General features: G+C 33.0%; 1 protein-coding gene across 1 annotated transcript in view; it reads left to right on the top strand.

The window, feature by feature from the left end:
* LOC124540216 overlaps nucleotides 1-21,986 on the top strand; it is a 40,058-nt gene extending 18,072 nt beyond the window's left edge. Inside the window, exons 2-4 of the mRNA XM_047117680.1 lie at nucleotides 20,318-20,419; nucleotides 21,266-21,409; nucleotides 21,922-21,986. Of these exons, the coding sequence (XP_046973636.1) occupies nucleotides 20,318-20,419; nucleotides 21,266-21,409; nucleotides 21,922-21,986 (311 nt within the window). The remainder of the gene's footprint in view (nucleotides 1-20,317; nucleotides 20,420-21,265; nucleotides 21,410-21,921) is intronic.
* Nucleotides 21,987-23,688: the final 1,702 nt, after the last annotated feature.

Below are 23,688 nucleotides of genomic sequence, written 5' to 3'. Positions count from 1 at the left end.
AAAAAAATGATTTTTCTACAACGGCTCGGCCGGGAATCGAAACCGGGACCTCAGAGTGGCGTACCCATGAAAACCGGTGTACACACTACTCAACTACGGAAATCTTCTAAAATAATATAAAGAATAAAATAACAATACCTGTTATTAAATAAAAAAAGACTATTTTATGAAATAATTTTATATACTTAAAAGAAAGAGACGGAGAGAAAGAGAAAGATATGGAAAGGTCGGAATGATCCTCGCTTTTTCCTGAAGTGACGATATCCGCCAATTCACTCTGCTAAGCCGGGTATAAGAACTTCGTTCCAGAAAATGCGAGGTGTCGTGGAACAAATGGCTTAAACGAAGATTATTTCGCTAAGTATTGTGTATTAAATATTCGATTATTTACAACTCTGTATGAATTAAAACAATTACAAAAAAAATAATAAAGTCTATTATTGCACACACGAAATCATATAGCGCAAAAAATGTATTTTAAATATAAATTTTAATGCATTCAGATCTCAAAATTATTTAAAATGTCATGTACAAAAACAATGAGAGAACATCCATATATCGTATCCAGGTCGACGAAGAGATATCTCCATTCAAATTTATGTCTAAATCCAATCGAAATAAGGTCAATTTTCATTCACACAATACACAATAGATTTCCATTCATGCCGTATGATAGCTTCAATCTTGAATCGATAGACAAAGCACTGGGTGCCATTGTCATTTATAACGTTTGAATTCCTGCATAATATTATGAGTTTCATGAATTTATAATGATATGCGTGATGATATAAATATATGATAATTGGACCGAACTACGATCATTACGAGTTGGGGCCAACATTGGTGATTGGTGCCCATTCTACAATATTTGTGTTCTTCTTATAAACATGATTTATTATTTATTTATTTTATTAGTTTTTAAGTGATATAGTAAAGTACTTTTTTTTAAATATAATTTTTAACCTTCTAAATCGTCGCCTGGTCGAGTATTTTGATTAGTCCCCCATTAGAAGTGAGCTGAAGATGCCATTACAGATAAGAAGTGTTACATTTTCTCATCATCCTCCTGCAACAAAACAACAACAACAAAAGCCTATCATTTCCCACTGCTGGGTTAAGGCCTCCTCTCCCGTTGAGGAGAAGGTTTGGAGCATCACAGACACTGTTCCAAGGCGGGTTGGTGGAAAGCACATGTGACAGAACTCCTATGAAATTAGACACATGCAAGTTTCCTCACGCTGTTATCCTTCACCGCCGAGCACGAGATGAATTATAAACACAAATTAAGCACATAAAAATTCAGCGGTGCTCGCCTGTGTTTGAACCCGCAATCATAGGAGATGCTCGCATTCTAACCACTGGGCCATCTCGAATCTTCTGGGCCTTAAAATTACCAAGGATATCTGCTAAGACTCCCAACTGTTCGAGATAAGTATATAACACTATACGAGTTAATGTTTACCAAATTCTTACATTATGTCGATGGAGATTTTCATCAAAATGCCTACAGCTTCCGCGTACATTTGATCCGTGTTGCCCAAATGTAAACATACGATATTTTATTTTAAATAAATACATTTTATTTCAGTGCATGTGATCAAGCTAACGGGAATGTTTAAAAAATCCTACACGAAAAAGAAAATGTTATTCTTTTATGTTAATTATTTAAATTAAATTTTGCATCTTCAGTTACCAGTTTAGTTGGCAAAAGTTTGTACTTAAATAAAATAGTGGTTAGAACTCGTGCATCTTAACTGATGATTACGGGTTCAAACCCAGGCAAGCAACTGAGTTTTCGTGTGCCTAATTTAAAAGGAAAATATCGCGAGGAAAACTGCATGTGACTAAATTAAACGACATCCTGCCACATGTGTATCAACCCACATTGGTGGAATATGCTCCAATCCTTCTCGGCAAAGGGAGACGAGGCTTTAACCTAACAGTGGGAACTTTACAGGCTGTTGTTGATTGATAACGATTCCTAAGTTCACTTTAATGTACCGCTACCATAAAATAGTAGTAACAAATAAATTTAAACTTATTAATCACACCGTTGAGAATTCTACCAACTACGTCACACTAACGAAGATGGAACCTTCATTACGGTTGGCTAGGTTCTAATGGCATTTATTTTAAAACTATTTACTAACTATCAGGTTAAAGAACTTTATTACTCGTAAAGAACCTTACAGTTCACATTACAATGAGCAATACATATATCTTATATACAAAAGTTTGTTTTTTGTGGTACAATCTGCGGCAGTACATATCCACATTGACCCAAAAAAGATAAATAAAAAACAATGACAAAATGATTTAGTAAATGGTTAAATTATTAGTAACATTAAATTGTGTTTTAAATATATAAATAATATTTAATAATTTTATTCATATATATTTTCGCTTATAAGTTTTTTTAGTTTATTTTTAAAGTTAGCTATACTTGTATATTATTTTGAACTTTGAAACCTACACCTCTTATATCGCAGGAAAAACTATATGCAACTAGTTGTCGCCCGAGACTTCGTTCGTGTTTGGGGTTAGCTGTTAACTATTAGACAAAAAAGTAGACTTGGGGTTCAAATTTGCTTCATTGCAAATTTATTCAAATTCGGTCTCAGGTCACACAAGGTCACAGTGCTAAGTTCACGACTAATTCCTATATGACTATTTGATCTGACTGTTTCAGTATATACATGGGAATACACACGTGGCATTTTCATCCGACGCTTTTAACGATTCGAAATTTCTAGTATAAACTTACTTGAATCAAGCATATTTTGATTTTTATTCATTCAGATTGTGTCAGGATGATTTTTTACAAAGTGAATTATTAACACTGAATCAAGTATTTAAAGTTGGGGAGCATTGAAGCTTTACTGAATCTAACTCATATTAAACAAAAATTGAACATCAATATATTCTTCATAGTCATATATTCTTCATTCGCGGTTTAGGAATGGGTTGTCCTGAGTTAAGCAAAAATCAAAAAAATCAAAATGAAAATAAACTTCATTCAAGTGGGCTTTTACAAGCACTTTTGAATCGTCAATTAACAATTAAGTGAAGCTCCCACCGGTTCGGAAAGTAGATTCTACTGAGAAGAACCGGCAAGAAACTCAATAGGTACTCTTTTTCAACATTTAAAAATTTAAAAGTCATGTTAGTTTAAAAGTAATTAAAAAGTAGCCTATGATCTTTCTTGGAGTTCGTGTTAGATTCATTCAAAATTTCGTGAAATTCGATTCAGCGGTTCGGTCGTGGAAGAGCGACAGATAGACAGACAGACAGAGTTTCTTTCACATTTATAATATAAGTATAGATACGAAAAAAAAAGTACTTATTCAAGTAGGCTCTTCTGACTTATCACTTTAACGATAATCAGTTACATATGTAGATTAATAAATATGTTAATGATTACTTATTCCGCATAGAAAACAATAAATATTAACTCCACTCTTTTTATCATACAATCAATCCTTTTGACCGCAATATAAACAGCTATATCAAAATATGGTCGACAATGGGATGAGCAAACATCGAATCGTTCCAACTTCAAATCCATTTGTGTTGTACGGCCCGGATACAGATCGCCAGCAGTAATTTTGGCTGCGCGCATTATGAAGTTGTTTGCAAAGAGCTTTATCGCTATCTGACTGATTTTCACCAAATGTGCATCATGGCATCTATATGTACAGTCAAACTTCTCTAGGTGTAGAAAAATTTAATTATTTTAGCACCTATTAAGAAGTATAAATCAATAAATATCTTATCAAAATGTGAAATCTAAGATCCTTAATACCTCAGAATTACTCATATAAACCTAAGGAATTAAGGAATACAGAAATATTATATATAATATTTATTTATTTATTCATTCTTATTACAACCAATCTTAAAATTAAAACTAACATGTTCTTTACATTTTAGTTGCATGAGGTGCAACTAAAATGTAAAGGCCGCCTGCCTTATCGCTAAGCAGCGATCTCTTCCAGGTAACCTTTGGGTAAAGGATAATAATGTTGATATAATATTTAATAATTGACAATTGAACGATAATGAGATGGTCACCTCTCTACCAAAAAAGACGAGCCAGCTCATAACTCTATCCGCTTGTCTAACGTCTTAGACGTGTTTGTAATATTTTCCAATATACCAAACATTTGCTCAAGCAAACGAATATCGGTAAAACAATATGTTTAGCTCAATGACATGACTTTATACCCAAGTTCACAGTAAACTAACCACTTGTAATGGTCCCTTTGTTGGGGTAAACTTACCCCAAGCTGTTTTAATACAGATTGGATTCACGCAAATTCTTATCCACTGTTTACAGGTTTCATCATGATGTGATGGAGAGAGCATCAATAAAATTATAAACACAAATTAAGCACCTGAAAATATCACTTGTCAAGATTTCAACTCCAGAACATTGGTTAAAATTCATGTATTCTCACTATTAGGCTATCATGGCTGTTTAGAGTATTTTTTAAAATAGTGACAAAAATATTGAATTTGCTATTGTAAATTTAAATGAACTTCCGCCCACGATAAATACAGTTTATTACTAGAAAATCAATAATAGTCTATTGACTCTATGTTGCTGCGGATATGGAAATCCTTAGACCGGAAATTAGCTCTCAGTCCGTTACTATGGCGCGCGTCTTAGCCGCGCCGGTGTTTGTTAGTGTGACAAAGGTGTGAAACATAAATGGGAGGAGAAACCGTGATGTATGACGGCTCATTACAGCGAAGAAATATACATCACACACTAGTATGTGACATGAATATACATTCGTTATAGATCTGTTCACCTACGTAGGCGCGCCTTTTTTTTGCTGGCTCTTAGTCGTCTCACACACACTAAAACATGTAGCTGAAGCGTTACACACTCACACTAATGCATTCTAAAAATAAGATCTAAACAGCATTTGTATTGCGAAAATATTCCAACAAAAATATAAATGATTTTTTTCTTTTTTTTTAAACTAAAACACTTTGGCTGACTGATGGATGAGGTGAGGATCGTAAGTGGTCAGTAAATATTTCTGCTGTATGAAATATTAATATTTTTTCCTATTAGCTATTTGACCAGCTATTGACGATCCCGTGGCGTCCATCGAAAGACGGAAAGGGTACCGCTGGTTTTTTAGTGGGTAAACCCGGCGTACTTGGGCGCACCCGGCGTCCAGGGCTCCGGGGAGTCCCACACACCCCCCCACTTTCCATCACGTGGGGGAAGCGCGTAATGCGTTTTTCCAGCGAGAAAAAAAGCTATTATGACCTTCGTGCTTCTAATTAAACTGGCTCAAATAAAGCATTCAAACACATTAACAATTTCCAGTCTCCGAGCTACTAATAAGTCGACAAAAACTCTTATTGTCTTATAAACTAGCTACTCGGCATCAGATGCGGTTGTTTTATACAGCCTAAAATAATTATAAATCATTCTCTTTATTGATAAAAACCGTATTAAAATCCATCATGGAGGTGAAAAAGATCTTAATCCTGCACTAAGCGAAAAAACGACATTGCTTTATACTATGTAGAAATTTTCTATGTTTAGTTAAATAAGATAAAAATAAAAATATACTTATTCTGTCGATATTCGTCATCACAACCTTTCATGAAACATTATTTGTTAAAGCCAAAAAAGTATAATAAAAAAATGAGACAACATCACATACATTACTCTGATCCCAATGTAAGTAGCTAAAGAACTTGTGTTATGTAAAATCAGAAGTAAAGACGGTCCCATAAACAACCAGAAATAAGGCGACATAGAAAACTAATGATAACCCACATCGACACGACCGGGAATCGAGCCCGGGACTTCGGAGTAGCGTACTGAAAACCGGTGTAGATACCACTCGACCACGAAGGTCGTCGATAATAATATCTCGCTTTGAGTTCTAACAATATTCAAGCTGAGGAGTTTTAATCCTAAAATCGTTTTCGTGATGTAAGTAATCAAGTAATATTTTCGTATTTATTGTAAGACGAGAACAATGCAGCGGCTTTTTAAGAGACAACTTTTGGTATTATTTATGCGCGGCGTAAAATCGCTGCGAAAACAAAACACAGGGAACAAAAGCACTGCAAGCGCTTTTTGTTCTCGGAGGCCGATGTCTTCTACCTGTCCTCAGCGCAGCGTGGCGAGCTACTGTAATAAGTTTTAGTACTCTGTTACATTGACAAATATATTTAAACATAAAGTTGTTTTAACGACAATGTTTACTTCTAATAATATTACCAAAATATTTGAATTAATCTTACAATGCTGCTTAAAAAAGGTCAAACTAATACACCTTCATATTGATAAAATAGACGCTAGTTTAATTTAAAAGTAAATGAAAAAGAACTATGATATTCATGTCCTTATCGAATCAACAATTAATCCGAGAACAAATGATCCAATATACATTCATACGTTGTCTGGCATGCTATTTAAAGTAACGTTAAGTAAAAGTAAAGACAATATACATATAGCAATAATTATTGATATATCAATGAACTGAACGTTTTTAAAAGAAAGTATTATAAATTATACTTTAAAGAAAAAAATTAACGTTAAGACTTTTTGAGCAACAGGCTTTAGTATAGCGAAAGTTTTGCGTGATCAATAGCATGCTTATTTATAAATAATATAATAATAATATGAAACGACACGTACAATAAAACCTTGAGCCCATGTTTATAAATAGATCGTACGATAATAACACAGATTTCACAATAAAATTGTAGTAAGGTATATGTATTATTGTTTTATTTCAATAGAATCGAATCAAGTCGTACGTCTAGAGGTTTAAGGTAAGCCAAACTTGGCACAGATCACTGATAACGTTTGCCTTGTGGTAAATCTAGATAATAAATAAATCTGGATGCAGTACTTGCAATGAATTTACAAATAACACCAAACAAAAGATTTTTAATATCTTGTTGATTTTGGTAAGGCAATATTTATTTTAGCAGTGTCAATAAAAACGTACACATGTCTCGATAAATATATTATATTTTATTTTAATAATATTTGTAACCTTAGAGTAATTCTCATCTGATTGGTTTGTCAAATTAGACCAGCTTGACGACTGGCTTCCCACGAGGGGGATGACCCCAAATTCTTGGTGGTAGGGCTTTGTGCAAGCCCGTCTGGGTAGGTACCACCCATTCATCAGTCATTCTACCGCCAAATAACAGTACTTAGTATTATTGTGTTCTGGTTTGAAGGGTGAGTGAACCAGTGTAACTACAGGCACAAGGGACGTAACATCTTAGTTTCCAAGGTTGGTGGCACAATGGGTGATGGTGACCACTTACCATCAGGTGGTCCATATGCTCGTCCGCCAACCTAACCATAAAAAAAACCTCTTCAGACGTTAGTGAAATCAAGATTCTATTGAATATAAAACACTTTTCTTGCATGTATGTGTTTATTTTATTTTTCACTAGCGACCCGCCCTGGCTTTGCACGGGTGCAATACTTATACTAAATACAGCACAGAATTTGTTTACTTACGTTATTACATTAGACGATTCTAAAATTATCAGTGTTTGTTAACTATTTTGTTCATGTATATAATATATAAAAACCTTCCCCTCGCAACACTCTATCTATTAAAAAAAAATCGCCTCAAAATCCCTTGCGTATATTTAAAAATCTAAGCATACATAGGAACGTAGGTAAGCGAATTTGTAATGATAATGATGGTGAGTTATTTTTTTAGCTATTTATAAATAAAACATATGACCATAAATATTAATTGAACGAAAAATATAATATCAGTAAACAAATAGTCAGCAGCTTCAATTCACTCTAGAGCTTTAGTATAGAGTTCCCCGGGGAGCCGGGCGCGGTTTGATTTAGCATTTACATAAGATTGGATCACGTATCAAGCAAATTGCTTCTGCCCTTCCTTTATAGAATTATAACAGTAACGTTTTTGTCTTATTTACTTCACTGTGTTGAAAATAACTGATGAGTGGGTGGTACCTACCCAGAAGGGCTTGCGCTAAGCCTTACCATCAATAAAAATCATCGATTACTATACAAACGTTCTACCTACTGGGCCACTGGTTATTATTATCAATGAAAGATAATTACGACATGAAATTAATTTATACTGCACATTGAATATGAATGTGACATTCGAGCAACTTCCGTGAGTTCGAATTGTTGAGCGCTACATTCATAGAAATGAGGTTGTCTCGCAAGCGGGTTGGTTATTCAAAACATCTTAATTTGTCTCCCGTTCGTAACACACCGTGAGGGAAATTTTTAATTAAGTTATTTTGTTGACTGATTTCAGTTGCTTACAAATTGTAATTTCTGTAGTTTAACGTCTATAAGAGTCGAGATGGCCCAGTGGTTAGAGCGCGTGCATCTTAACCGATGATTGCGGGTTCAAACCCAGGCAAGCACCTCTGATTCATGTGCTTAATTTGTCTTTATAATTCTTCTCGTGCTCATCGGTGAAGGAAAACATCGTGAAGAAACCTGCATATGACGAATTTTATAGAAATTCTGCCACATGTTTATTCCACCAACCCGCATTGGAACAGCGTGGTGGAATATGTTCCAAACCATCTCCTCAAAGGGAGAGGAGGGCTTTAGCCCAGCAGTGGGAATTTACAGGCTGTTGTTGTTGTAACTTCTATAAGAGTGTCTTGAGGTAAGACTGACTAGTTTGTTTTGAGCACGGCACTCTCATTCATGTGATAAAATCATTTTCAAAAAGTGAAATAAAGAAAAAAAACTTATTATCCAATATATGATTATATACATGCCCGCCCCGGCTTCCCACGGATGGACGTAAGTTGTTTTCAATATTTTTATCTTTTATTTATATTGTTTTTTGTTGTTTCCTTCCGACATATTTATCAATCGCCGTTCTATTTCAACTTATTTACAAAAAAAAAACGTTAATAAATTTACCATTCTTATGAATTTCTCAGTATATTTATGAAAATCTCATGAAAATCTGTTCAGTAGTTCTGGAGTTTATTGTGAACATACAGACAACGCGGCTAGGGCACTTTGTTATATAATATGACTCGTTGACTTCCAGGCAAAATATATTATATACATATATAATTAACTAACATGACTTTGTTTTTTAAATGTTGTAAAAGAGTAACTGCTGAGTTTGTCTTCTTGTTAGAATATACATTACAAACCGGTGGTAGCTTCACTTAAAAAGGGGTTTCAATGACGATTCAAAGGTGCTTATAAAAGCCTACTTGAGTAAAGTGTATTTTGATTTAGATAACATGTCCTCTTGACCTCTCTCCGAGACAGCTCTCTACTTCCTTGCGTGAACGTAATGCGTACCGTGCTATAGTACGTGTGCACGCTGGAAAATTATAAAAAATTACGAATTTTCTTTCTCGAATTATAATTTATTTCAATAACCATCAATATGGAATATGCTCCAACCCATCTCCTCAAAGGGAGAAGAGGCCTTAGTCCAGCAGTGGGAAATTTAGCTGTTAATGTAGATAATGTAACGTAACCATCAATTTGGATGTTGTACATTGCTACTGCTTTAAATTCATAGAATTGTAAATATTCATACATCCAAAGTAAAAAGTAACAGCGTTTAACGCACTACTGGTGAGTTAAGGTATGCTCTCCTGGTTCCAAAAAGGTTCATAGCTTATTCCACAATACTGATTCAGTGAGAGTAAATACAAATAATAATAACAAATATTGGACAACATCACATTACTCTGATCCCAATAGTAGTAATAGTAGAAGTAGCTATAGCAATTGTGATATGGAAAATCAGAAGTATCGACGGTACCACAAATACCCAGAGTCAACATAGAAAACTAATGAACTTTTTCTACGTCGACTCGACTGACAATCGAACACACTACTCGATCACAGAGGTAGTCCAATACATGCGACACAAAATACACACAGTATTTCTCTAATGAAATGAGTCATAAACACAAATGACGATCACTTCTGCTGCACACAGATATAAATATGTATGCAAACAAACAAAGAAACGTCTCGGAAAGAAAAGGGATTAAAAATTGAATGTCGAATTCGCGTTAAGTACTTTGAACCTTGTATTGAGTTGCGCGCGTTTTTATGTGGGGAAAGAAATTTTCATTTGAAGTAATGAAATCAACTTCATTACTCCGAACAAAACACTCACCCATGATAATTCAGTTAGAAGTATTCATGTTTGCAACGGGGTCGCCTCGACCTCGGGGATTGCGTTTGTAATTTCATCAACTCAGACCACGCCTTGATTTACGAGCGCGCTGATGATGATGCACGCCCGGTCTAGGAACTATGTTACGTTGATGACAGTACTAGATCAGAGTCCTCATTAAAAATACAAGAATATTTCATTGCAGACAAATTAAAATAAATAGAGTTAAAAATATAATATATTACTATCTTTACTTAGAGGTATAGCATGGACGAGCAAATAGGCCACCTGATGATAATAGTCACCACTGCACGTAACGTTGGATATCAGTACCTTTTAATGTTTATATTTTATTGATTGTTTGCATACTCTTAGTTATTTATTTTTTGTTTGTCTCTCATAGTAATAAATATGGTTATATTTAAATTAAAATTACGACCAAAAATTCATCCAGTTTTATAAGCATAATATAAATTATAACACATAGATTCTTAACTCCATAATATATTTGAACACCAGTAATATTTCTTTCTCGTTCTTTACAACCCTCGACAAGGCGGCTTAAAATGAGAATAAATCTTTCTGAACCTGACGTTAAGATAAGGATGTTCCAAATTTAAATGCTCAACCTACTCCTCATCTCTGCTCTCGCTGTTTACAGACGGTCAAGCCACTTTAATTATGAGACAAGTTATGTTATACTATACTAGTTTCAAACGTCTAAATTTTTCAAGAAGTTAACGATTATTATTTTATAAGACTTTGTCTGTGTTCTAATCATTTAGTATATTTACATATAATAGAACAAAGTCGCTTCCCGCTTTATATACGTTACGATATTTTAAATTACGCAAAGGATTTAAATACGGCTTTCGTCAATTGGCAGAGTTATTCGGGAGGGTGATTTGTGTAAATTATAGTAAAGCCCACCGTTACTACTGCTTACTAGAAGTTTCTTAGCCAAAAACAAACAAGAGTTTTTCCTTTAAATTATGTTTACAAAAGTAACACGACTTTTAGAAATGTATGTTCCACTGAAAATAATTCGCTTGAAACTCAAAGATATATCACACGAGTGAAAATTAAATACAATAAAACTTAAGTATAACATTAGACAATACATGATTGTTAACCCCAACTGCTTTGCTTATGTTTTGGTAGAAATTATAATATACCCTGTAATTAAATATAACCTACAAACACTTGCCTTTTGCAAGACAAGACAGACAATTGAAATAAAAATAAATATATGTGTTTGTTCATTAATAAGGAAACCAAAACCCAGTTGTCTTTAGTTATTAAATATATAATACATAGCTTGATACATTTAAAAATACAGCTGTATTAACTTGGTGGTAGGGCGTTGTGCATGCCCGTAGTACTTATTATTTGAAAGCGTGAGTGAGCTTAATTTTCAAAGTCAGTTAAACGTTGTCCTTCCAAATAAAAATACAAATATAATGAATAGTAATCTAAACTCGGTTTCATCTAATAAAAGTAAAAAATAGTAAAAGTAAAAATAAAAGTAAAAGTTATCCAAATGGGTTGAGAAATGGTAACTTTTCCATTGTTTTTTGAAAGACGGTCAGCTTTATTAATATATACGAATGAATTAAATAATCGAAAGTGATATTTTTTGGCAATGTTGTAGAGTCATAACAATTAAACTAATAGTCACTATTACTAACCGATGGTAGTACGTATATATGTATGACATCACAAAAAATCTTTAAAGATGAACTGTCATACATAATATTATGGAAATGTAGAACGAAAATAGATTGCAAAATACGATAATATGATGCATATTTATAAAATATATCTTAATAAATAGCTGTAGCTTTTGAAATACGAGATATGAAATTAAGTGCAGGAAAAAATATTCAATGTATAAATATCACATAAGAAACTTTTAAAACTATGTACTATATTGTCTATATATTATATAGAAAAACCTACCACTTGAATCAATCTATCTATTAAAAAACCACACCAAATTTAAAGATCTAAGCATACATACGTCTTTGTTTTAACAATGTAAAGATATTGATTTATGCCGTATCCTAAATAAACTTTTCGTTCTTAAAAATAGGAGAGATGTGTGTTGTACGATGAATAAGCACTGTGCCGATAAATTATTAGGCGACAAAATATCATTATTATCGTTGCTTAAAAATGTCTAATTTTACCCGGATTGGGGTCGGAGTCTATATCCAATCGATCAATCATTTAAAAAACACCAGTAACTTAAAATTTCATTCCAAAAGAATGAAAGAATTTAAGCGGCGTCGTTATTCGATTGCAAGAACGAAGAATCTAGGGTTGTCACCTTTATGTATTGTCACCTCTATGTCCAGCAGTGGATGATGATGGATTTCATTTTTATGTCAATGAGCTGGGTGAGATGAACTAGAACATATTTATCCTGAGTAGGAATCAGTGCACATAGATATAGGTAGACTTGTGCCCACTGTTACACTGACTTTCCAACTCCTTTCAAACAACAATATCCAGTATAACTTGGTTTTAGAATATAACACAATCTATCATACAATTGTGTGCAGAGTTTAAATAATTTTGGTTTACTGCTAGTAACATGAGATTCCTTTGATGAAGGCGAGTACTATCAAAAGCGAAATATACTTTATTCAAGTAGGCTTTTACAAGCACTTTTGAATCATTTAACAAGTATACACCGGTTCGGTAGTGGATGCTACCGATAAGAACCGATAAGAAACATTTAAAAACAATTCAATATTTAAGAATACAGTCACGTTAGCTAAATAAAACTTTATTTGTATCTAATATACTACAGCCACACGAGACAAGGAGGACAAAAAAAAATGTTAATAAATCCTCTTTTAAAAACCTTTCATCATTCATCAAGCACACTTTTCAGCGTAAAGAGCGGATAGATAGATTTAAATTTCAACCGCGAACTGGCAAAAACAGTCATTATTTATAACTTCCACCAATAGATTAGGTTCCCTTACGATGGTTTAAAAAGCCGTCGTGGTAAATTGTAAACACAAATAAAACAAATGAAAACTGACATCGACTTTTCCCCCATCTCACCTACGAAAATCTAGACAGTATAGAAATTTATGAACGTAACATAATCCGTGTACACGAATACAATAAGTAAAGCTGTGTGCGAGTCATGTTTATTTCTGTTTGTACATTACATATGTGTGGGTGTATGTAAGCCAGCAATTTGTTTCTTGTCATATAAATTCATATAAAACATTGTTTAAAAGTAATAAAAGTGTTAATTCGAGCTTGAAAGTATGACAGGTATTTTATGACGTCATAGTACTTAAAACTTAATAATTATTAATGTTGTATTGTGAAAAGTTTTTATTCTGTAATACGAATAAATATTGGGTTAAAATCATCAGCTGATTAATGATAGTATTTATTTTAAAAGGAGCAATCACAATCAACATTCATGACTGTGTCAAATCAGCAACATCTCACCCATACTCTCACGAGACAAGGAGACTTCAGAGAAAATATTATTACACTGCTTGTCTATGTGCTTTCTTTACCTGTCCTTACAGGAGAGACCCCTTTTCTCTGCTGAGTATGAGTCGTTTCTAAGATTATCTTAGAAAAAGTTTAAAGACCAAATCATATACATATGTTTGTTTATTTTAATTGTGTAGGTCAGTTGATTTCCGTCGCAATAACAGTTCGTCATATCTAGTATAATTATAGTTGTCATTCCAAGACAATTGACCGTTACATCTTTGTGCAGGCCTGTTACACATCGATTCATTGGGTTCTGGTTGAAAGGATAGATGACAGTGTAATTACAAGTGTAATTACACAACAGGCTGCAGATCAACGATCTCTTAGCTTCAAAGATGAGTTAAACCATTCAAAATGTTTTTTCATTAGCTGTAGTCAAACATTTGGAGAGTGCCTCAAAAATTATAAGGACCTGACTTATACATGTATATCTACTTCTATAGTTGTAGCAAGTTACTTTTACCACATCGTGAAAGTATGAGTGTAAGCATATGCACACATTCAAGAACTATAAGTTTTTATTTATTTATTTATTAATAACTACTAATATCCCACTGCTTCGAGTTTTAATGTGTTGATTGTCATGTTTTAGGCAAAAAAGTAGCCTATGTTTTTTCTTGGATTTCATGTTTGCTTCATACCAAATTTCATGAAATTCGGTTCAGCGGTTTGGTCGTAAAAAACAGCAGTCAGACAGACAGAGTTATTTTCATATTTATAATATTAATATTATGATTAACTTTATGAACAAAAATTTCGAATATTTGTCACATAATTTACTGGATAACTTGTGTCAGCCCTTCGAGAAATTTTACGTTCATTCAATAAGCGAAAGATTGGATCAGATAATTGAGTCCATTCCGGGCGGATTTTTTCATTTCTACGTCGCACTTGTTTGAACATGAACATTTCTAACGGAAATTTGCATTATGAAGTTCTAGTCTTAGGTTTTGAGGAAGACACGGAGACTTATATATGTACTAAGATATATCTTATTTTCCTGACTTAAATTTACGCAACCAATTTAAACTGGATGATATACATTTAGATTATATTCAGTATACTAATTATCTTGATCATGAGCTTATAGTCAGCCAGCTATTGGTAAAACTCTAGGCAAGTGAAAAGACTAATAAAAACTTAGTCTAAACTTCCTAAATGCATATTTATTAGTTTTCTCTTGCACATGATTCTTGGTTGCTAAGGTATACATTTTTTAATTCAGTAAAAATGGATATTGATGTATCTGGTTCCAAATAATAAACTTCAACTGCAATATATTACTAGACTAGGTTTTAGTACTATCCCTCTTACTATAAATTGCTAACAAATGGCGAAGCACATCAGCAAGCACTATTCAACTAATCGTCAACTAAATTGCTATAAATACAGGCAGAGAGAAGTCTCCCCATTTTTGTCAGTAATATACCCATATAGAAGGGATAATAGCCCATTTGTCTGCGATGAAAAGCACCTTTCAGATATGCCAGAACCCATACAAGATTCTTTTTTTTTTCAGAATTTTCTCGAGAAATCAGTAAAGACCGCCTCATATGTTCTGCGGTTCTTAGTTTTGTCACAAAGTGGTTGCCATTAAACATTTCCGACCAATCCGCAGCCATTACGGCGCGTATCGCTACTGAAAGGAACCGATTTCGAGCTCGGATATTCAATCAGCACTTTTTTGTTCCACCATCAATTCTTTATTGAGACGTAACTAACATTTTGTTACGTGCTATCAGTTTTTCTTTAGTTTTTAGTAAAAAGACATTTGATTGTAAGTGGTCTACGCTGTCCATAGACTTCGGCACCGTCGGAAATCGCCGTCGTTAGGCTTAAGAATGTCGCCAATACATGTAGTTATACATGTGTGTAATATTCGAAATGTAAAAAAAAATCCTTAACTTTAATTGAGATATAGTATAAAGAATCTTCAAAGATCTCATTTTTTCTATGAGTATCAGACCAAGTTGTTTCACATAAGTGGAACGAGTTAACATGACACATACTTTAGAAAAGTGATACTATTTCTGTCATATTAACTTGTATATAATAAAATATAAAATATGCAAAAAAAACCACTGATTTTCTTTCGCCGGTTCTTCTCAGGGTTTTCTTTTCCAAACCGGTGGTACTGTTTCATATGACCATCAATAAGTCATTGTATTGTATTGCTTCTATATTGAATAAAGTAATTTGAGTTTGAGTTTAATTCAAGTTCGTGATGATGAGGCGTGCTCCATCAACTCTTGTGATAATGCTCTTCGCTGTGCAACTCTACCTTAATAAAAACTACTGACTTTCGTCCCCGTTCCTCTCGGTAGAATCAACGTTGCGAATATTATAAAACGAGAAGCCACCACAAATGCAATATGTGATGCATTGTGTTGCAGTATGTCACAAACGAGTATTACAACACCAAAAGTTGATCCAAATCTGATACCAAGTAAGATCGTTACCGTATTATTATACTTCCACTACAAAGCATATATATTACAATTAATTACAGCTGACCTTGGATCCGGAAAGCTTATAATCCCACGACTGTACGATCTTCATCATTGTTAAGAAGATTTCTGATCTTAAGCCTCCATTAAGACACAATTTATTTGTCAGACAAAAAGCTACTACATTAGAGTAAATATAATCTATAAACTAATTAATGGCACTTTGGATTGTCCAGACTTATTATCGCGGATACATATTTCTGCACCTTCCAAGTCATTACGCACTAGCAAACGCACGATTTTTTCAGAGCATATGTCTAAATCTAATTTGGGTCATTACTCCCCTCTCAATAGAATTATGAGAGCCTATAACTCAATAAGCGGAGACAAAGATTTAGATATTTTCGGTAATATAAAAAAAATTAAAAATAAAATCTTAATTGTAAATACTCAAAATTGTTTAGTTTAGATAGTTTACTTATGTTATCTTTATTTTAATTTATTGTTGTTATGTAAATAGTCTTTAATTAGCTTTTTTTACCTTCTATTTGTTGTCGCTTAACTTTAATTTTGTGCATGCTGTTATCACCTATAAGTAAGATACCACTAGTCTTATTTTTTATTCATGTATTTGGAATTTTTTTAGTGTGTATTTTGTTGGTGATCTAATAAATAAATAAATAATAACAAGATTACCTACATACATTCAATCAATTGAAGATTTAATTTTATTTCTATTTATTAATGACATGCTGAGCAAAAACAACTCAAATGTTACTAAATCTTAACCGATATGTGTTCAAACCCTCGTAAGCATCAGGTAACTTTCGAAAGGCGAAATCTGGATATACTGTAAGTTGGTCTCTTGTTTAATAATTCAGTTACACGCCTCAAAGCAGCATGTTGAAATTAACTCTAAATCCTCAAACGAAGAACTTTGGGGAATGTCTTAGTCGGACATTTAGTGGGATATCACTACATAATATTATAGAAGTTCCCCGGACACGCCTGTCGTCTGTACGTTCGCTATAAACTCCTAAACTAGTAAACGGATTTTCGTGCGGTTTTCACTTATAGACAGATGGATTCATAAGGAAGGTTTAAGTGTATATATTATTTAGGTTTTTGTGAAAATAAGTTGAAAAAGAACGACAATTGTTAAACATGTCGGAAAAAGCAATAAAAGCTAGTATATAAATTACATATTTTTCAAATAAACTGATGCTTAAAATCATTAATGGTATCCTTGTTTTAAAGAAGCTGTACAATGCCAGAGGCAGTTCGCTCTGCAAACGACATCGGAAGATATATCGAGACGATTCATCAATCAATTACAGCAGCAAGTAACAAGGCGTGGTCGATCTGACGACTGATCAATACGAATACAAATAAAAAAGAGAATGTCTCTTTTGATAGTATATTATTGCTTGTAGTCTATTTCAGTATTCACATTCATTATTTATTATGTTTTTTTTAAGTATCAAACCACTCACCAAAATATACTAGTACTTCACGAGGTTTTATAATAAATTGGCTTGATCTTAGACTTAGTATATTAAGTGAGACATTATCCGCGAGTTAATTTTTTTATTCTTGGTCCGTAATATTTTAATTTATATGTTTAAAAAAAATCGGATTCTTCTTAATCTTAGTATATTAAGTGAAATGTTATTTAAGCGTGTTCATTTTATTATGAAAAATTTTTCAGTAATCTTTAAATTTGTACCTTAACCAATAAAATATTTCCAAATTCATCTTTTCTTTTTTTTTTAACTGGTTGTTATATTTAACAAAGAGTTCGTTTTGCTTACAAATAACATGATTGTTTGGGAGGCTTATACGCAAGCTATGAGAGGCTAGACTTGAGTAAATTACGAGGAATGGATGATAAGCTATCTCACCATCCAATTTTAAAGATGACAGAAACTTGGGTACTAATGATTTTTAAATGCAGAAACCGGACTTCGATAGATTTAAAAAAATACACCCGAATTAATGAGCAATTTCCCGCAATGAAAAAGCAAGTTATACTACGAAAATCCACTAATTAATCGTGAAAATGATTTGTCTGTGAAAGTTTTGAATTGGGAGAAGCATCGCAAGTGCATTAGAGCGGTTCCGCTTCCCGAGGGCCGAGACGAACTGAGCAGGAATCATTTCAAACTGTACCGAGAATACGAAGACATATTTTGTAATTAAATCAACAACAATTTATTCAAGTAGGATTATTATACTTTTGAATCTGACAGGATTAAATGGAATGTGAAATCACACCAGATCTTAGTAGCGTCTCCATTCCGAACCGGTACACTAAATACCATTCAAAAATGCTTGTAAAAATTAATTTGAGTCAACAATATTTTGATTTGGGTTTACTTCGACGCGTGTTCTTTTTGGATTTAAAAAATGAAGTTAAGTTAAGATTAAGTGAGGCACTTACTTCTATTTCAATGTCTAAATCTCAATGACTGATAGCGCATTGGCAAGGTAAGCAATGCTTAATAATTCTTACAGCACCAATCTATGGTTTGTGATAACTATTTATCATCCTGTAGCTCTTTCACTTGTCCGTTTACCTATTATAGTTAAGAAACAATTGATTTTTTTATGAATCGGGTGGAATTGTCGGTTTGCTATGATACTACTATCCTCGTTTTTTACGATTGCTACGAGAGATTTTTCATTTGTTTATCGCACGTATAAGAGAAATCTCATCATATATCCGGGGTTCCTTTAAACGAGGCTTAAAGGGCGCTTTGGCCATAAGGGAGAAAGCGACTAGTGCAGTTTAGACTTCCTGACTATACTGCCCGTCTTCGCGTTTGGACTCAACTACGACTAAGGTGGAGTGGAGTCGTTTTGCTACACCAAATAGAAAAACAAACGCTAAGGTAAAGTCACTCAATTCCGAGGGGTTCCAAAACTGGCAGGTAATTGCGATGTATTTAGAATAACGGTATTTTCATTCAATTTTACAAGTTCACTTTGACCGCAAAATACGTAATTCAGTTAAGAATATATTGACTCATGTTTATGTGTGCAAATTATTGCCATAGTGTGTGCACAATTTAAAATAATCGGTTAGTTCGACGCCAGCAGCTGACCCGGAAGCGCGCTTCTTGTATTTCGAACCTAATTTACGTGAGTACTACATTTTTTTAAATAGCGTTTAATTTGTGAATTTTACGATCTGTGACTTTTTTGTTTATGTAGGAATATTAAAAGGGGTATTTAAAATATATAAACGTTTTAGATTTTGAGTATTTGTTCTGAAATTCATGAGAAAATTAGATTTTAAAATACCGCGGCATTAGGTTTCCAATAATTCAGTAGGTTCCTAATTGCCGATGTACACCACGGGATTAGGAAATCGAAGAGGGTTACGTTTTTTTAAATTTTGAGTTCACTATTGTGATTAAGAAATTAATATTTTAGTAGTAATCTCTTAAATAACCAATAGTTGTAAAAATGTATTTCCGATGTACACTTTGACGTTACATTTGTTAGATATAATAACCTAAATAATACCTTTTTAGGTACTTTATTGTTTTCTTGGTTCGAAAAGCAACATTGATATTATTAGATTATTGGTGTGTTCTGATTGAATTTTATTTATGCTTTATATTTTTAATGTAATATATATCGATAGCATTTAACTAAGTATTGGTATATTGACAAATATTTTATTTTATATCACTCGGAATTAAAAAACTTGTTTGAGAGTATTAAAACACAAATCCGATGTATTTAGAACGGAATAAGGTTATATAAACACTTAATTCCGTGGTATCGATACCAGAAAAATACAGTGTGTTCCTTATCTAACTTTTCTCGTTTATAAAGCACTAAACCATCCATACATCTAGGGACCCTTTAGATTAATTTTGATGAATCATTCTTTTCAGATTTACTTACGTAATTTTAATATTTAATCTTAATTGTTTTGTTATAGAATAATGAACCCAAGAAAAAAATACACAAATAAAGATCTTCAAAATGCTATCACGGAAATCAATAATGGCAGCAGCGTCTATAAAGTTTCTCGAGATTATAATATTCCAGAGACGACATTGCGCGATAAACGTGATAAAAAATATTGCGGTGACATTCCCGGTAGAAAAACAATACTTTCAAAAGCGGAAGAAACAAAAATTGTTGACTGGATTCATTATCTAGGAAAACAAGGTTTTCCAGTTACCAAAGAACAATTAAAACAAGGAGTAGCCAAGTTGGTCGAAAATTTAAAAAGACCGAACACTTTTAAAGATGGTATCCCAGGTAAACATTGGTTTACCGGTTTCTTATCAAGACATCCGACTGTTGCAAAAAGAGTAGCACAAGCATTACCTACTCATCGTAATAAAGTAACTGAACAAGATGTGCGCAATTGGTTTGATAGAGTCAATAACTATTTTGAGACCAATAATTTATTAAGTGTACTTAACGATGAGTCAAGAGTTTTTAACTGCGACGAAACTGCTTTTTATCTGTGTCCCAAAGAAAAAGACGTATTAGTCAAAAAAGGGAGCAAGAGAGTGTATAATCGAGTTGCTAACGACGAAAAAGAATGTTTGACCGTCTTAGTAAATGTTTCTGCCAGTGGCAAAATCGCTCCACCTATGGTGCTGTATCCATACAAACGCCTGCCAAAAAACTTATACCTAACAGTCCCACCTACATGGGGTATAGGATGCACGGAATCAGGGTGGATGAACATGGAGGCTTTCTATGAATATGTGGCAAATGTTTTTTATAAATGGTTACTTGAAAACAAAATAACAATGCCTGTTGTTCTCTTTATGGATGGGCACACCTCGCACATTTCCTTGCCATTGAGTCTTTTTTGTAAAGAAAAGGGAATTATACTTGTTGCACTACTACCGAACTCGACGCATATCCTTCAACCACTAGACGTTGGAGTTTTTCGACTTGTTAAGGGTACGTGGAAGGAAATTGTTCATGAATTCAGGGTAAATAACAATTACGCCAAATTAAAACGCACAGATTTCGCAAAAGAAGTACAAAAATGTTTCGATAAAAGTCTTAAAGTAGAAACAATAAAAAATAGCTTTAAAAGCGCTGGAATTTTTCCGTTTAATGTCAATAATATTGATTTTTCTAAAGTTATGCCGCAAGAAACGGATACCGCTGTAATTATTGCACAGGAACCATCTACAAAACAATCTAATAATTTTATTAAGGAGTTTGAGAAACGGCTGGACCCGGAAATACTTGAGTACTTTGTTAGTTCAGGAAGTGTGTGGAAAGGTGAGGAAAAATATAGATGTTTATTTGAATTTTGGAAGAAAATTCAAGACGAAGAATCGAATCTCTCTACTATTTTCAATGACACAACAATTTTGAATAATATACAAGATTGTGATGTGTCAGATTTTGTTTTGAATATGGAAATAGCTTCGAATGGCAGTGTCATACTTCCCTTGAGCCCTAATCCTGAATCTATCATGAGCATTGGTATTAATCAACGAGGTAATAATCGACCATTGACGCCACAAGATGAAAATTCTAGACGCAGTTCATTTGATTCTGGAAGTGTTTTGCAAAAGAAAAGCTCACTTGAGCATGTAGATGATTATTTATTACAACCTTGTTGTTCCAAGACTCTTAATATATCCAGAGCAAATTCACGACGATCAAGCAGTGACCAAGCGTTAGATATTTTTGATCATGTTAATACAGAACGGTCTGAACAGATAAAAGATATTGTAGTACTGAAAGAAACTTCTTCTGACAAAATAACTAATGAAGTTGTATTGCAGGCTTGTCGTTCCAATTCACAAAAATTTCCATCATCCAGGGCAAGCTCACGGCAGTCGAGCAGTGATCGAGCACTGGATATTTTCAATTCTGTTGACCCTAAGTTTTCGACTGATAAGCTAGAAGTTGATAACTCTACTTCCGATAAGAAACTTAACTTCCCAACTCCTTTTAAAACTGCTTTTTACTTTCCAAAGTCTCCAAAGAAAACATCAACTAAACAAACTAAAAAACTCACCCCAACAGTTGCAGTTGCAAACGAATTTATAGAATATCAACGTAGAGTTGAAATAGAAAAGAGAGAAAAAAATGAAAGAGTACTCAAAAGACGTGCAGAGAGATTAAAGAAACAAGAAGAAAAGAAATTAGAAAAACTCAAAATGCAGAATAAAAACAAACAAAAAATAAGTCACAAAAAAAATAGAATTACATTAGAAAAATCAAACGTTCTTGAAAAAATTAAAGAAGATCAAGAAAACGAGGCAATTATAGAAGGTGACAGGATACAAATACCATATCTTTCAAATAACCCCACTTACATGTTGAACTCTGCATCCTCTGACGACAATGAAGATGTGACCTTGACTATCAAAAGGAAAAAAGTTCTTGGTATTAAAAAAACCTATACCGACTTGTTCGGTGAATCTTCATTGGAGAATTCAACATAGCTCATTTTTATTAATTTTTTTGGAGAAAGTTCTTATTTGGATAATCAGTGTGCTTTTTTATACTTCTCATCATTCTCTGGTACTATATCATACCTCCGGTGTAGAAACGCATATTAAAAAGTTAAAAATATTATTTTATGCTTGAAGTCGGTACCAGCCATACCAAACTTAATCTGATAAACAAAAATAACTGATTATATATATCATACTAAAACGTAACTTTTTAGTATGAGTTTCAAAACCGGCTTTATTGTAAAAGTCTATTATTGTTTGCTTATTGTCGAAATTATTATTTTTAATTAGAAATAATGGGCCTTATTACTTAACAACTAGTTTGTAACCTAGTTTTTGATCTCATTAATAATAAGGAAAAGTTAGATGTTATTTTTGATATGATTATTAAAAATTATTACTTTTTATTATAGGATTATAGAACAAAAAAAAATGTTGTGCTGAAGTTGATTATATTTTTAATTTTATACCTACGAGATTGGTATTTAGCCATAAGTATTATTAATGTTTATGTTTGAATTATTAATATCTAGATATTAATCATGTACCAACAATAAGACTGATTTCAAAATAAAAGACTTGATTTTTGGACACTCTGTATTTATTATCCCCACCTCCATTTTATAATATTAGGTACACTCGGATTTAGGAACAAAATCCATCGGAATTAGGATTTTTAAATCGGAATTAGGGTCTTTGGAATTATTTATTTTTTTACATTATTTTACATTTATACTATTTGTTTACTGACCAATTGTAGATTTATTTCAAAAGTAAGATAAATAATACTGCTGATAAATATAACCAAATCTTCAAAAGAGCACATTAGATACTTAAATTTTAATGTTCACTTAACTTCAGGTGAAAATACCGCGGAATTAGGTGACTTTACCTTAATATACACGTATGTCACCACTGCAAGGTAAGATTCTAATTACAAAACAAACAGATTTATTGAATATTCAAAATGGAGCGAACATAAAACAAATAGAATATCACTTGTATTTGTTAATGCTATTTATTTGCAGCTTAATTTCGCTTTGCTTTGTATTAAATTGTATACTTATACGGTCCCGCGAGAAATCTTAG

This window comes from Vanessa cardui, chromosome 24, assembly GCF_905220365.1.
Source record: "Vanessa cardui chromosome 24, ilVanCard2.1, whole genome shotgun sequence".
NCBI classification, from domain to species: Eukaryota; Metazoa; Arthropoda; class Insecta; order Lepidoptera; family Nymphalidae; genus Vanessa; species Vanessa cardui.
The sequence above is the reverse complement of the archived record's forward strand: the minus strand, read 5'-3'. Positions and strand labels throughout refer to the sequence as shown.